Below are 15,904 nucleotides of genomic sequence, written 5' to 3'. Positions count from 1 at the left end.
CACGAAAAAACAATCTCAGAATCAGCGGGATCCGTTGAAGCGTTCCAGAGTTATAACCTCATAAAGTGACAGTGGTCAGAATTGTAAAAATTGGCTCGGTCATTAAGTACCAAATTGGCTCTGTCACTAAGGGGTTAAGGACACACTTGTGTTGAATGATGCCCTGTGCCAGGTTCTGTTAATTGTTACTTGCTCCATTGATAAAATGAATAATAGAACAGAAAAAATAAGTAAAAATGTATTTAATAAAAAAAAAAAAAATCCCTGTATCAGCTGTGCGCATCAGCAGGCTCAGCTCTGTGTGAGACCCCCTGCAGCTGTATGTTCCACAGCCTCCCCCGCTGAGAACTAGCCCCCTGGAAGGACGGTCGCCCGGCCGTGCCCGCTCTCCTGATGCCATAGGAGGGCTCTCCAGAGCACGTGACCGCCCACCCAGCTATATATAGCGCGGGCAGTAATCTGTGCGGCTCTCAGCGACATCAGGCACCATGGTGGACAAATTCCTAGGGACCTGGCTGCTGGTGGAGAGCAAGAATTTCGATGACTACTTGAAAGGGCTTGGTGAGTAACAGAACAAGATATCTGTAAATGCAAGGGTTAAGTGATGCTACATAGCGATGCCTACAGATGTAGCGCAGTATATAGAGATGGATGGATATATTCTGTATATATATGTTTGTGGCAGAGATGTCCGACTGGCACATGAATGGCAGAAGGATGGGACTGCAGCAGTGCGGATGATGGCTGTGCTGACACAGGAGGATGGGGAGAGGGCCACTGAGGAGAGGCAGCAGGGTGAGGGGCTAAGGGGTGATCTGCTGAGAAGGCACAGTATGTAGCCCCCAGCCTGGAGGGGGCACATAGCACTACATATAGCACAGCTCTATGATAAAGAAGGCGACTTGTTACCTGGTGCAGTGATAAGGGTACTCAGCGCTCCGCCCGGCCTGTCATACGCCCTCACCAGCCAATAATACTGATGGCCATGATGCAGACCCCATTAGTGATCGTGCGGATCCGTGATGGCGTCAGTCAGAGAACATCCAAAACCCTCTTGATTAGAGCTGCAGCTCTTGCATGCTGTACCATCCAGCTCTGTATGATGATCCATATATGATGATAAAGGCTTATCTGAGAAATCTAATGTCAGTGATGTCAGTAACGCGCTTGTCCGCTCATTACCGGTCAGCACCTTCGATCCATATGTTATAAGCAGTGACCCCTGGCAGGCGGCTCGCTTTTCATGCTTCAGCAAGCTGCCATTACATTACTGTGACCTTAGGCTTACATCTGAGGACACATTAAAGTAGTTTACGTGCGTGTGTGTGCGTGTGAGTGCGTGTGTGTGTGTGTGTGTGTATGCATATACATGACCGCCCTCTCCTCTCACCATGTGAAGTCTATTTGCTTTACAATAGCAAACATAGACATTCCTTGAGGCATATGGTAATATTTATAGGGAAGAACCAACCAAGAAGTACCCTCCACTATGGGATATGGACAGTTGTGAGTATTATACACATAGACAGTGGTAGACAAAATAAGGTGGCTCCTACACCCATTACTCCAATCAAGGAACCTGTGTGATTACTTTTATAGAAATGCTCTAAAATCTAATAGTCCATTTTATTAATTATTATTAATCACTTACTGGCCATAAACCAACATAAAGCAGAAATGGAGAGAGGCGCAGAGTGGGTTTATTAGTAGTAAGGTCAGATGACATAGGGCATGATTGAGAACTCTTCCTTACCTCTGTTCCTGGTTGGATCATACCAGATACAAGATAAAAGGTCTACCTTTTCCCCCAAAAACCGCTCCAGGTTTGTCCATTAAATCTGTCTGTCTGCTATTGAAGCTCCATCCCTTGTGCCTGAGCGACACAGCTCACTGGGAAGAGAGGGGCCGTGAGCCTTTTATCTAGTGTATGTGCTTACAATTTACAGGACCATTAAGTGTCACGCTAAGAACATGACCAGAATAGGACAGCTGCCTGAGTGGTTCAAGGATGGTTTTGAAATGGTAATAAAACCACACATATGGGAACATTAAGAACAAAAGACGTGAAAGTAGTGCCAATTATGTCCAATCAGGTTGTTTCTTTCATTTTCTAAAGGACCTTTTGAGAAGTGAGAGCTGGCGTTTCATTGGTCAATGTGGGTGTTTTCTCCCCTATTCTGTTGCTCTAGTCTTCTTACACTGGCAACAAGTTGCTTTATTCTTGCTTCATATATTAGCGTTGGGCTGCTTATTGCCAGGTTAAAGAAGAAAAATTAGAATTGAGCGTTGTCACTGGTTGATACCATTTAATGGCTAACTGAAAAGATGGTAACAAATTGCAAGGTTTCAAGACTACTCAGGTCTCTTCATCAGGCATAGACTAATACAAAATCTGAAGAATCACATATTTATGCACAACACAGCACAGAAATAATGCAATAGATAAGACAGGTGACATGATAAGGAGGGTGAATGTTTTATTGTCCTCTGATTGGGGTCTGGTTCTGTGTTGTGATGCTCCCACAAGGTCCGAGGAGCAATTTCCTTAATTGATGTAAAAAGACATAAATCCATGCGACACATTCATTCCTGCACTGAGAGTGTCAAAGGTTGTCATAAGTTTATACTCCAAGACTCTTCTGTTTCTCTGAGATATGAAGTTACCTTTTAATACAAGTAATGCTTGTGCTGTGATCAGGGAGACAAAAATGTTTTGCCACAGGTAGATCCATTCTTTTTTCTCTTATTGTGAAAAAATACAATACAGACACCCAGTTGGACAGTACACCACATTGTACTTAATTATTTGTACTAAATGTCCAACTGGGGGTTTGTATGTAGGGGAGACAGGGCAAAAGCTTAGAGCAAGGATGAATTCTCACCACCACACAATAAGAGAAAAAAGAATGGATCTACCTGTGGCAAAACATTTTTGTATCCCAGATCACAGCACCATGGACATGAGATTACTTGTATTAAAAGGTAACTTCAAATCTCAGAGAGACATGGATTTATGTCTTTTTACATCAGTTAAGGAATTTGCTCCTCAGACCTTGTGGGGGCATAACAACACAGAGCCAGACCCTGATCAGAGGACAATAAAACATTCACACTCCTTATCTATGAACTGTTCCAATATTTATGGACACAACTGTTTATCACTCTCCCATATTGGTAGTTCTGCTTCACGTCACTTGTCTTATGTATTGCATTATTTCTGTGCTGTGTTGTATATAAATATGTGATTCTTCAGAATTTGTATTAGTCTATGCCTGATGGAGAGACCTGAGTAGTCTCCAGAGCTTGCAATTTGTTACAATCTTTTGAGTTAGTCATTAATAGGTATCAACCACTGAGGACTCTCAATTCTAAATATTTTTTCTATCTACTGGCTGACACAGTGCATATATATATATATATATATATATATATATATATGTCTATCAAGAGATGAATAGTAGACAGCACTGCCGACTTTACTGGATCAGAAAGCCTGATACACAGGATACTTATTGAAGGTTTGCCTCCGGATCTCGGGTGCTCCACCAAAAAACATTGAGATGCAATCCATATAACGAAGGAAAAATAGGCAGCACTCAGCGGTCCTTAAAATATATTGTCCTTTATTCAGTCGTGGTTAAAAACCTTCATAGCTCGGGGGGGTTTGAGGATGAGAGTGCAGGTTCTGACGATGGCCGTTTCGCGCCGATATAGTGCTTCTACTGGTCAGTGACCCGCAGAAGCGCTATATCGGCGCAAAACGGCCGTCGTCAGAACCTGCACACTCTCATCCTCACACACCCCCGAGCCATGAAGGTTTTTAACCACGACTGAATAAAGGACAAACCATTTTAACCCCTTTACCCCCAAGGGTGGTTTGCACGTTAATGACCAGGCCAATTTTTACAATTCTGACCACTGTCCCTTTATGAGGTTATAACTCCGAAACGCTTCAACGGATCCTGGTGATTCTGACATTGTTTTCTCGTGACATATTGTACTTCATGATAGTGGTAAAATTTCTTTGATAGTACCTGCGTTTATTTGTGAAAAAAACGGAAATTTGGCGAAAATTTTGAAAATTTCGCAATTTTCAAACTTTGAATTTTTATGCAATTAAATCACAGAGATATGTCACACAAAATACTTAATAAGTAACATTTCCCACATGTCTCCTTTACATCAGCATAATTTTTGAACCAATTTTTTTTTTTGTTAGGGAGTTATAAGGGTTAAAAGTTGACCAGCAATTTCTCATTTTTACAACACCATTTTTTTTTAGGGACCACGTCTCATTTGAAGTCATTTTGAGGGGTCTATATGATAGAAAATGCCCAAGTGTGACACCATTCTAAAAACTGCACCCCTCAAGGTGCTCAAAACCACATTCAAGAAGTTTATTAACCCTTCAGGTGTTTAATAGGAATTTTTGGAATGTTTAAATAAAAATGAACATTTAACTTTTTTACACAAAAAATGTACTTCAGCTCCAATTTGTTTTATTTTACCAAGGGTAACAGGAGAAATTGGACCCAAAAAGTTGTTGTCCAATTTGTCCTGAGTACGCTGATACCCCATATGTGGCAGTAAACCACTGTTTGGGCGCATGGGAGAGCTCGGAAGGGAAGGAGCGCTATTTGACTTTTCAATGCAAAATTGACAGGAATTGAGATGGGACGCCATGTTGCGTTTGGAGAGCCACTGATGTGCCTAAACATTGAAACCCCCCACAAGTGACACCATTTTGGAAAGTAGACCCCCTAAGGAACTTATCTGGATGTGTGGTGAGCACTTTGACCCACCAAGTGCTTCACAGAAGTTTATAATGCAGAACCGTAAAAATAAAAAATCATATTTTTTCACAAAAATTATATTTTTGCCCCCAATTTTTTATTTTTCCAAGGGTAAGAGAAGAAATTGGAACTCAAAAGTTGTTGTCCAATTTGTCCTGAGTACGCTGATACCCCATATGTGGCAGTAAACCACTGTTTGGGCGCATGGGAGAGCTCGGAAGGGAAGGAGCGCAGTTTGACTTTTCAATGCAAAATTGACAGAAATTGAGATGGGACGCCATGTTGCGTTTGGAGAGCCACTGATGTGCCTAAACATTGAAACCCCCCACAAGTGACACCATTTTGGAAAGTAGACCCCCTAAGGAACTTATCTAGAGGTGTGGTGAGCACTTTGACCCACCAAGTGCTTCACAGAAGTTTATAATGCAGAACCGTAAAAATAAAAAATCATATTTTTTCACAAAAATTATATTTTTGCCCCCAATTTTTTATTTTTCCAAGGGTAAGAGAAGAAATTGGACCTCAAAAGTTGTTGTCCAATTTGTCCCGAGTACGCTGATACCCCATATGTGGCAGTAAACCACTGTTTGGGCGCATGGGAGAGCTAGGAAGGGAAGGAGCGCCGTTTGACTTTTCAATGCAAAATTGACAGGAATTGAGATGGGACGCCATGTTGCGTTTGGAGAGCCACTGATGTGCCTAAACATTGAAACCCCCCACAAGTGACACCATTTTGGAAAGTAGACCCCCTAAGGAACTTATCTGGATGTGTGGTGAGCACTTTGACCCACCAAGGGCTTCACAGAAGTTTATAATGCAGAGCCATAAAAATAAAACAAAATTTTTTTCCCACAAAAATTATTTTTTAGCCCCCAGTTTTGTATTTTCCCTAGGGTAACAGGAGAAATTGGACCCCAAAAGTTGTTGTCCAATTTGTCCTGAGTACGCTGATACCCCATATGTGGGGGGGAACCACCGTTTGGGCGCATGGGAGGGTTCGGAAGGGAAGGAGCGCCATTTGGAATGCAGACTTAGATGGAATGGTCTGCAGGCGTCACATTGCGTTTGCAGAGCCCCTAATGTACCTAAACAGTAGAAACCCCCCACAAGTGACACCATTTTGGAAAGTAGACCCCCTAAGGAACTCATCTTGATGTGTTGTGAGAGCTTTGAACCCCCAAGTATTTCACTACAGTTTATAACGCAGAGCCATGCAAATAAAAAATATTTTTTTTTCCACAAAAATTATATTTTAGCCCCCAGTTTTGTATTTTTCCAAGGTTAGCAGGAGAAATTGGACCCTAAATGTTGTTGTCCAATTTGTCCTGAGTACGCTGATACCCGATATGTGGGGGGGAACCACCGTTTGGGCGCATGGGAGGGCTCGGAAGGGAAGGAGCATCATTTGGAATGCAGACTTAGATGGATTGGTCTGCAGGCGTCACATTGCGTTTGCAGAGCCCCTAATGTACCTAAACAGTAGAAACCCCCCACAAGTGACCCCATATTGGAAACTAGACCCCTCAATGAACTTATCTAGATGTGTTGTGAGAACTTTGAACCCCCAAGTGTTTCACTACAGTTTATAACGCAGAGCCGTGAAAATAAAAAATCTTTTTGTTTTCCCACAAAAATTATTTTTTAGCCCCCAGTTTTGTATTTTCCCAAGGGTAACAGGAGAAATTGGTCCACAAAAGTTGTTGTCCAATTTGTCCTGAGTACGCTGATACCCCATATGTTGGGGTAAACCCCTGTTTGGGCACACAGGAGAGCTCGGAAGGGAAGGAGCACTGTTTTACTTTTTCAACGCAGAATAGGCTGGAATTGAGATCGGACGCCATGTCGTGTTTGGAGAGCCCCTGATGTGCCGAAACAGTGGAAACCCCCCAATTATAACTGAAACCCTAATCTAAACACACCCCTAACCCTAATTCCAACGGTAACCCTAACCACACCTCTAACCCTGACACACCCCTAACCCTAATCCCAACCCTATTCCCAACTGTAAATGTAATCTAAACCCTAACCCTAACTTTAGCCCCAACCCTAACTGTAGCCCCAACCCTAACCCTAACCCTAGCCCTAACCCTAGCCCTAACCCTAACCCTAGCCCTAACCCTAGCCCTAACCCTAGCCCTAACCCTAACCCTAGCCCTAACCCTAGCCCTAACCCTAGCCCTAACCCTAGCCCTAACCCTAGCCCTAGCCCTAACCCTAGCCCTAACCCTAGCCCTAGCCCTAACCCTAGCCCTAACCCTAGCCCTAATGGGAAAATGGAAATAAATACATTTTTTTTTATTTTTCCCTAACTAAGGGGGTGATGAAGGGGGGTTTGATTTACTTTTATAGCGAGTTTTTTAGCGGATTTTTATGATTGGCAGCCGTCACACACTGAAAGACCCTTTTTATTGCAAAAAATATTTTTTTGCAATACCACATTTTGAGAGCTATAATTTTTCCATGTTTTGGTCCACAGAGTCATGTGAGGTCTTGTTTTTTGCGGGACGAGTTGACGTTTTTATTGAAAACATTTTTGGGCACGTGACATTTTTTTTTCGCTTTTTATTCCGATTTTTGTGAGGAAGAATGACCAAAAGCCAGCTATTCATGAATTTCTATTGGGGGAGGCGTTTATACCGTTCCGCGTTTGGTAAAATTGATAAATCAGTTTTATTCTTCGGGTCAGTACGATTACAGCGATACCTCATTTATATCATTTTTTTATGGTTTGGTGCTTTTATACGATAAAAACTATTTTACAGAAAAAATAATTATTTTTGCATCGCTTTATTCTCAGGACTATAACTTTTTTATTTTTTTGCTGATGATGCTGTATGGTGGCTCTTTTTTTGCGGGACAATATGACGCTTTCAGCGGTACCATGGTTATTTATATCTGTCCTTTTGATCGCGTGTTATTCCACTTTTTGTTCGGCGGTATGATAATAAAGAGTTGTTTTTTGCCTCGTTTTTTTTTTTTTTTCTTACGGTGTTTACTGAAGGGGTTAACTAGTGGGACAGTTTTATAGGTCGGGTCGTTACGGACGCGGCGATACTAAATATGTGTACTTTTATTGGTTTTTTTTTTTTATTTAGATGAAGAAATGTATTTATGGGAATAATATTTTTTTTTTTTTCATTATTTTGGAATATTTTTTTTTATTTTTTTTACACATTTGGAAAATTTTTTTTTTACTTTTTTACTTTGTCCCAGGGGGGGACATCACAGATCAGTGATCTGACAGTTTGCACAGCACTCTGTCAGATCACTGATCTGACATGCAGCGCTGCAGCCTTCACAGTGCCTGCTCTAAGCAGGCTCTGTGAAGCCACCTCCCTCCCTGCAGGACCCGGATCCGCGGCCATCTTGGATCCGGGGCTCGAGCAGGGAGGGAGGTGAGGAGACCCTCGCAGCAACGCGATCACATCGCGTTGCTGCGGGGGGCTCAGGGAAGCCCGCAGGGAGCCCCCTCCCTGCGCGGTGCTTCCCTGCACCGCCGGCACATCGCGATCATCTTTGATCGTGGTGTGCCAGGGGTTAATGTGCCGGGGGCGGTCCGTGACCGCTCCTGGCACATAGTGCCGGATGTCAGCTGCGATAAGCAGCTGACACCCGGCCGCGATCGGCCGCGCTCCCCCCGTGAGCGCGGCCGATCGGCTATGACGTACTATCCCGTCCAGGGTCAGATAAGCCCAGGGCACCTCGACGGGATAGTACGTCTAAGGTCACAGAGGGGTTAAGGACCACTGAGGCTGCCTATTTTTCTTTTGTTTTATATATATATATATATATATATATATATATATACAGTATATATATATATATATATATATATATATATATATATATATATTCTCTTTCCTGTATCAGGTTAAAGAAGGTCGTGAACATTAGAATGTTTTGGTGAAGCTATTGGTGTAGGGTGCCAAAGCTATTTATCATGGAGGCTATGGACTGATGTGTTCTTGAGGTTTAAAACTGAATGAATGGCCATCTGCAAGCTGAAAGACTTTGATCTAATGGGAACTAACCATGGGGGAGCATCCTGATGTGTAGTAGGAAGGGGCCGGTCTTATGTGAGCTAAAGACAGTGGCCAGATAGCATTCCTAAGGGAGCAAAATACTTCTGGCTGTCTAGCCACTGTCTCCAGGATGTTAGGGGGGTCTACTGTTTAGTTTACATCAGGGAAAAACCTTTGGTAGGTAGTATCGCCAATGTTAAGCTGTATGCTATGGCCTGGTATGGATAGGTAAGGCAGGCTCACTTTGTCTTTCCACTTTTCCCTCTCTTTGAGGGTAGACAAGGGCTTCTATGGTATTGCCACTCTGCATTTAGAAAAGTCCAGTATGGCGCATTCCCATTGGCAGACATAGGATGCCTTATAGGTTGGTTGGAAGACATTCAGCTGTCCAATGCTCAGACAGGTATTCTTCCAGGTGATATTGTTTTTCTTCATTCAGGTATTAGGAGATGTAAATTTACATTTCATTACACATTTTTGCCATAAACAAGTGTCTTTGTAGTTATTTTGTAAAACTAAGCTGGTGGGTCTACAGTCAGAAACCTTGTTCAAGTCTTAAGTCATAAACTAGTCCCAAGTGGCTTGATTTTACAATCCTTTAACTACAAGCACTCTTGTTACAGATGTAATGCGCCCAATCTTCGCCCCTGTATGTGCCAGTGACAATGTGGTATTCATCTAGAAACTATCTAAAGGAGATTATTGTCCAAGATCTTTATGTATGACAGCATAAATAATCTTATATTAACATAAGGAACTCCTGCGGAGAGAAGGCATTAGTCCACATCTTGGCTTTTCGGCAGTGTTGGTTGACAATTGTTCCATTGTTAATATCTGTCCAGAAGTTTGAGGAGGGAGGGAGAGCCGTACTAATGCACACAAGCTGTGCGGGCATAAGGGTGACTGTATTCAGAGACAGCACAGAAAATGAATGGCTTGATTCTCACCCACTGCACAGCTGGCACACTAGAAGATTGCATGGCACCACATTGTATAGTACTACACAAACAAAGATTATGCTTGCTGGCTACAGAAATTGGTCAGTGGATAGAAAGACATTTCCCTTGTAAGTCTAAATAGCTTACCTACTAATTAGCTACATATTAATATTGAAACTAATGTCAGGACTACATGTGAACAATTTGGATTTAAGACTTTCATTTAACCTATCTCCTCGTCAAGAACGTACAACACAGGCTTGCCAGAAGAATCACACGCACTATCTAAATGGCCAACCTTCCTCCCACTGTGACTGACCTTGCCGTGAAGGTTGGGTAAAGTCTGAAGGATTATGAAAGCTAGAATTAAAAGTGCAGGTGTATTATATGTGTCGTGTTACAGCCACAGATTATATTTCTCCTGTTTCCCTTCTTATGTCTACATATTGTAATTTTTAGCCATGCTTTAGTAAAATAGTAATTTTACATTATTTTTATCTTGAACACATAAAACTATCATTCCTTGAGCTTCGGGCTTTTGTACATACACACATTTTTTATTTAATTAATTTTGTGGATTTTATTTTAAAAGGTGTTGGCTTTGCCACTCGACAAATTGCAAATGTTACCAAACCCACTACAATCATCAGCTGCGATGGGGACGTAATTGTGCTGCAGACACAGAGCACTTTCAAGAACACGGAGGTCAAGTTCAAACTGAATGAGGAATTTGATGAGACCACAGCGGATGATCGGAAGGTTAAGGTGAGACATGGTTATTGGCTCACATGTCGGCATCTGGGCCTTGCCAACAAGAGGACGCCTGTAGCCGAGCACATCAGTGGATACAGACAATGCCCAAATGACACGTCTATTATTTTTAGCATAATTACAAAAGATGCTGCAGAATCAGATCTGTGAAGCAGCAGGGATCAATATATGATTACCTGTATACACTGCCTCCTCAGCTGTGCCCACCAGGCGGAGCAGCATTTCATCATTGAGGCCACCTTACCATTTGGGAAGCGCTGCTCATTGGGCCCTATTCGGCATTCTTAACATTGTGCTTTTTTTGTCATATGCCCTAATTTATGTTATCCAGAGCAGTTTTGATACACATTTCAATATTTGCAGCATAAATTAACATGCTGCAGATTTCAGATCCATGGGGTGGGTCTTTTTATACTGATTTTAGTCTGCAGTGTTGATGAGGTTCTAGAATATTTGGGTGGGAAATCTGCTGCATATATACATACACTCTCCACACATATAATGAGGAAATGAAATACAGACTGTAATCATTGGATAAAGTGTAGAAAAGAATACAATCTAATAATGAAAATAATTCTTCCCTAATAACCATGAGAACGGACCATGTCTAATGTAGGTCCTTATATTCAGTTATCCTTTTACTCAAATTTATGGGGATGCTCAGTACAATTTTTATGTTAAAAAGAAAAAGTACTCACCTTGAACCACCGTCCTACTGCTGCCTGTGTTTCCCAACGGTTTCCTGGTTTCCGTCTCGTTCAACCTTTTTATTTAGTCCATGCCAGAAGAGAGATTAGAATGTGAAGGCTGCAGACAATCAGTGGCCCCTGATTGGCTGAATGTCATGTCATTTTCCCCACTGGAGAAGGAAGACAAGCGGAGGACACAGGCAGCAGTGTGGCAGAATAATAAATATCCAGTAAGTAAGTATACTGTGTTCCTTTTTGTTTTAATATATCCATGGACCCATTTTTAATATACTGTAAAACACTTAAAGGGACTCTGTCACCTGAATTTGGAGGGAACAATCTTCAGCGATAGGGGCGGGGTTTTCGGGTGTTTGATTCACCCTTTCCTTACCCGCTGGCTGCATGCTGGCTGCAATATTGGATTGAAGTTCATTCTCTGTCCTCCATAGTACACGCCTGCGCAAGGCAAGATTGCCTTGTGCAGGCATGTACTACGGAGGACAGAGAATGAACTTCAATCCAATATTGCAGCCAACGGGTAAGGAAAGGGTGAATCAAACACCCGAAAACCCCGCCCCTATGGCTGAAGATTGTTCCCTCCAAATTCAGGTGACAGAGTCCCTTTAAGAGTCATTGGTGCTGATTTGGTTCATAACATAAATGTCCCTGGTGGCATAAGCAGAATACAGGCACTAATATTTTCCATCAGTGGTGTGTACATTCAGTTGACAGCGCTGGGGAGGGCGGCTGAGAGGCTATTGAGCTCTTGTATCTGCACTCCCAATTGCTTATGTTTGCAAAATGAGTGAATTGCCTTGTAGGTTTATGTTAGAAAATTGCTGTAAAAATAGTCCCTTAATATAGAAGCATATAGTATTATGTGGCACCCCAGGAGTTCGGGTACCACAGTAGTGCTGCCTTCCTCTCGGGGAGGGTAGTGCTATGCTTGGAAACAAGAGGAATCTCTTTGGCAGGTAAATCATACACAGAACACCTTCTGAATCCAGGCCAGGAGGGGGAGCTCAAAACCCTGTTTTAGGACAGCTTCCCTGAATAAAGATCCTGGTTCTGGAGGAGGAGTCAGTTCAGTTGTGTTCAGTTCAGTCTGGAGCAGACAGTGAAAGGGAAGGAGCAGAGGGGAGATTTCAGGGCTCAAGGAGGCTGCGAGTGGGCCTCCGAGGAGCCAGAGCGCAGAAATAGGGTACCGGGAGCCCGAGGCTAGAGTGGAACTGTAGGACACTTAGCAGAACTGGAGGGCGAAGGACTACTCGTATACTGCCCAAATTAAGCCTGTGGTACAGCAGCATCCTGGAGCCTGGAGTCACTGTGCAGAGACCCCAGAAGGAACGGCTTAAGCTGCCCAACACACAGGTACCTGTCCCAGGACAGGGGAAAGAATCGGGACCTTGTTAGGACACTTCAGACAGCAAGGGACTATAGCAAGTGCAAAGTGGAAGGCTCCCAACCTGACTTGCCAAGGGGATTAGACTTGTTTTCGGACTTCCTGGACTCCTAATGTACCTGTTGCCGGTACCCTGGACTGAGGCCTGTTACATCTTCAGTAAACCAGGTAAAGACTACAACGCAGTGTCCTTTACTCATTCACCGGCATACACCATCATCGCCATACACCCTAGGACCCCTGGGAACCCCGCTTCACCTGTGGGAAGCGTTACCATCATTGCTGCAACAACATCCCCCATGAGGACCCCTTTAAAGCAGCGTCGGTCCCACTAATGACCGAGCACCACAGGTGGCGTCACGAAAAACTTTATCACAAATTCCCTTAAAAGACCGTCCCCATTGGTTTGAGTCCCAGGGCATGGATCGGGTCGCCGCCACAGTGACATCCCCTATAAGAAGTGACCGGACCAGGTACCGAGTACCCCAGTCCCTGGTAGGGCGACTCAATTATATAATTGTGTGTAATGTAGTGCTTATGTGCTCCTGTAATCTGTACTTGCAGCAATATTCATTTCTTTGGAAATATATATAATCTGTTATTTAGTAAAGTATAAGGGTATGTTCCCACGTTCAGTATTCCGCTCCGTCCAAAGCACTGCATGCTTTTGAACGTAGGTGATTCCACTAAACTGTGCAGAATCACTGCGCCCAATACATTGGATGGGAAATTTATCTTGCGAAGACAGAGCATGTCCGCAAGATAAATTGACATGCTGCAGTCTCGAAAGACGCACCACATGTCCGTCTACGCAGGGAAGCTGCACGCATAGTGGTCTGGAGATGGTATTTCTTCAAATTCCATCCACTATGCTGTAACATCTGGCTGCTGCGGGTTTGACGCTGCAGATGAACGCAGTGTTAAACCCACAGCGTTTACTGACCGTGAAAACGTACCCTAAGACTAAATGTGTGCCATTACACCAGATCAGTATCAAACAGGTGCTTACTAAGAGTAGCCATCTCCATATACAACTAAACAAACAAAGTAGTGCTATAGCATGCAAACATGAAATATGAAAATTGAATTGCAATACTGCACTATAAAATATGAAAATATAGCGCTACAGAGTGCTACTTTATTTGTTTAGTTGTGTATAGAGATGGCTACTCTTAGTGAGCACCTGTTCATACCTGATTTCTGTTTGGAAGTGACGGTCAGTCTTTTGACATTTGTATGTATTGGCTCTCTGACTGACCAATCCGCCCCTCAGCCTCTGGCGTTTTTAATTATAGCAGGATCCTACCTTCACATAGAGATATATACTTACAGTAAGTCTTGGAGAGGATTCACATTAGGCAGGTCCCAACAACGAGAATCGCCTTATCGTGGCTGCCGGGTACACGTGAATTGGCCAATTTATGTGCTAAGCATTCTGAATTTTTCATATTTTATAGTGCAGTAATGCAAATCAAGTTTCATATATTTCATGTTTGCGTGCTATAGCGCTACAGATTGCTACTATATTAGTTTAGTTTACTACACTAGACCAGGTTCTAGATCACAGATGGATTTCTGCCAGGATATATATCTATATCTGTATCTCTTGTGACCTCTCAGGCTCTGAAAAGAAGTAGATGGGTTTTCCTGAGGTTTGGAATGGAAACTATTTTGCAGGCGTCTGTTATGTGGTGGGTGGAAATATTTGCCATTGGCTCGCAGATGTATCTGGAAGTTAAACTCTACAAATTGTGTTCATATACACTGCTCAAAAAATAAAGGGAACACTAAAATCCCACATCCTAGATATCACTGAATGAAATATTCCAGTTGTAAATCTTTATTCATTATATAGTGGAATGCGTTGAGAACACTAAAACCTAAAAATGATCAATGTAAATCACAACTCCAAATTCCAAAGACATACTGATAGGGATTCTAGATTGTGAGCCCCATCGGGGACAGTGATGATAATGTGTGCAAACTGTAAAGCGCTGCGGAATACGTTAGCGCTATATAAAAATAAAGATTATTTAGATTTATTATTAACTAATATCCCATGGAGGTCTAGAGTTGGAATGATGCTCAAAATCAAAGTGGAAAATCAAATTGACGGCTTATCCAACTTCAGTGGAAATGCCTCAAGGACATGATGTTCAGTAGTGTGTGTGGCCTCCAGGTGCCTGTATGACCTCCCTACAATACCTGGGCATGCTCCTGATGAGGCAGTGGATGGTCTCCTGAGGGATCTCCTCCCAGACCTGGACTAAAGCATCCGCCAACTCCTGGACAGTCTGTGGTGCAACATGAAGTTGGTGGATGGAGTGAGACATGATGTCCCAGATGTGTTCAATCAGATTCAGGTCTGGGGAACAGGGGGTCCAGTCCATAGCTTCAATGCCTTCATCTTGCAAGAACTGCTGACACACCCCAGCCACATGAGGTCTGGCATTGTCCTGCATTAGGAGGAACCCAGGGCCAACCGAACCAGCATATGGTTTCACAATGGGTCTGAGGATCTCATTTCGGTACCTAATGGCAGTCAAGCTACCTCTGGCGAGCACATGGAGGGCTGTGCGGTCCTCCAAAGAAATGCCACCCCACACCATTACTGACCCACTGCCAAACCTTTCATGCTGAAGGATGTTGCAGGCAGCAGATCGCTCTCCATGGCGTCTCCAGATTCTGTCACGTCTGTCACATGTGCTCAGTGTGAACCTGCTTTCATCTGTGAAGAGCACAGGGCGCCAGTGGAGAATTTGCCAATCCTGGTGTTCTGTGGCAAATGCCAAGCGTCCTGCACGGTGTTGGGCTGTGAGCACAACCCCCATCTGTGGATGTCGGGCACTCAGACCATCCTCATGGAGTCGGTTTCTAACCATTTGTGCAGACATATGCACATTTGTGGCCTGCTGAAGGTCAATTTGCAGGGCTCTGGCAGTGCTCCTCCTGTTCCCCCTTGCACAAAGGCTAAGGTAGCGGTCCTGCTGCTGGGTTGTTGACCTCTTACTGCCCCATCCACGTCTCCTGGTAGCGCCTCTGGACACAACGTTGACAGACACAGCAAACCTTCTTGCCACAAATCGCATTGATGTGCCATCCTGGATGAGGTGCACTACCTGAGCCACTTGTGTGGGTTGTAGAGTCCGTCTCATGCTACCACGAGTGTGAAAGCACAACCAACATTGAAAAGTGACCAAAACATCAGCCAGAAAGCAATGGTACTGAGATGTGGTCTGTGGGTCTGTGGTCACCACCTGCAGAACCACTCCTTTATTGAGTGTGTCTT

The 15,904-nt window shown here is 43.4% G+C and overlaps 1 protein-coding gene across 1 annotated transcript in view; it reads left to right on the top strand.

Annotated features, from left to right (window-relative positions):
- The first annotated feature begins 301 nt into the window (after positions 1 to 301).
- The window catches only part of FABP3 (fatty acid binding protein 3), a 32,130-nt gene continuing 16,527 nt past the window's right edge, over positions 302 to 15,904 (top strand). The window contains exons 1-2 of the mRNA XM_069756670.1: positions 302 to 561; positions 10,346 to 10,518. Coding sequence (XP_069612771.1) covers positions 489 to 561; positions 10,346 to 10,518 — 246 coding nt within the window. The 5' untranslated portion in view covers positions 302 to 488. The remainder of the gene's footprint in view (positions 562 to 10,345; positions 10,519 to 15,904) is intronic.

The sequence above is a fragment of the Ranitomeya imitator genome, chromosome 3, assembly GCF_032444005.1.
Source record: "Ranitomeya imitator isolate aRanImi1 chromosome 3, aRanImi1.pri, whole genome shotgun sequence".
NCBI lineage: Eukaryota > Metazoa > Chordata > Amphibia > Anura > Dendrobatidae > Ranitomeya > Ranitomeya imitator.
This window is presented reverse-complemented; position numbering and strand designations above follow the sequence as displayed.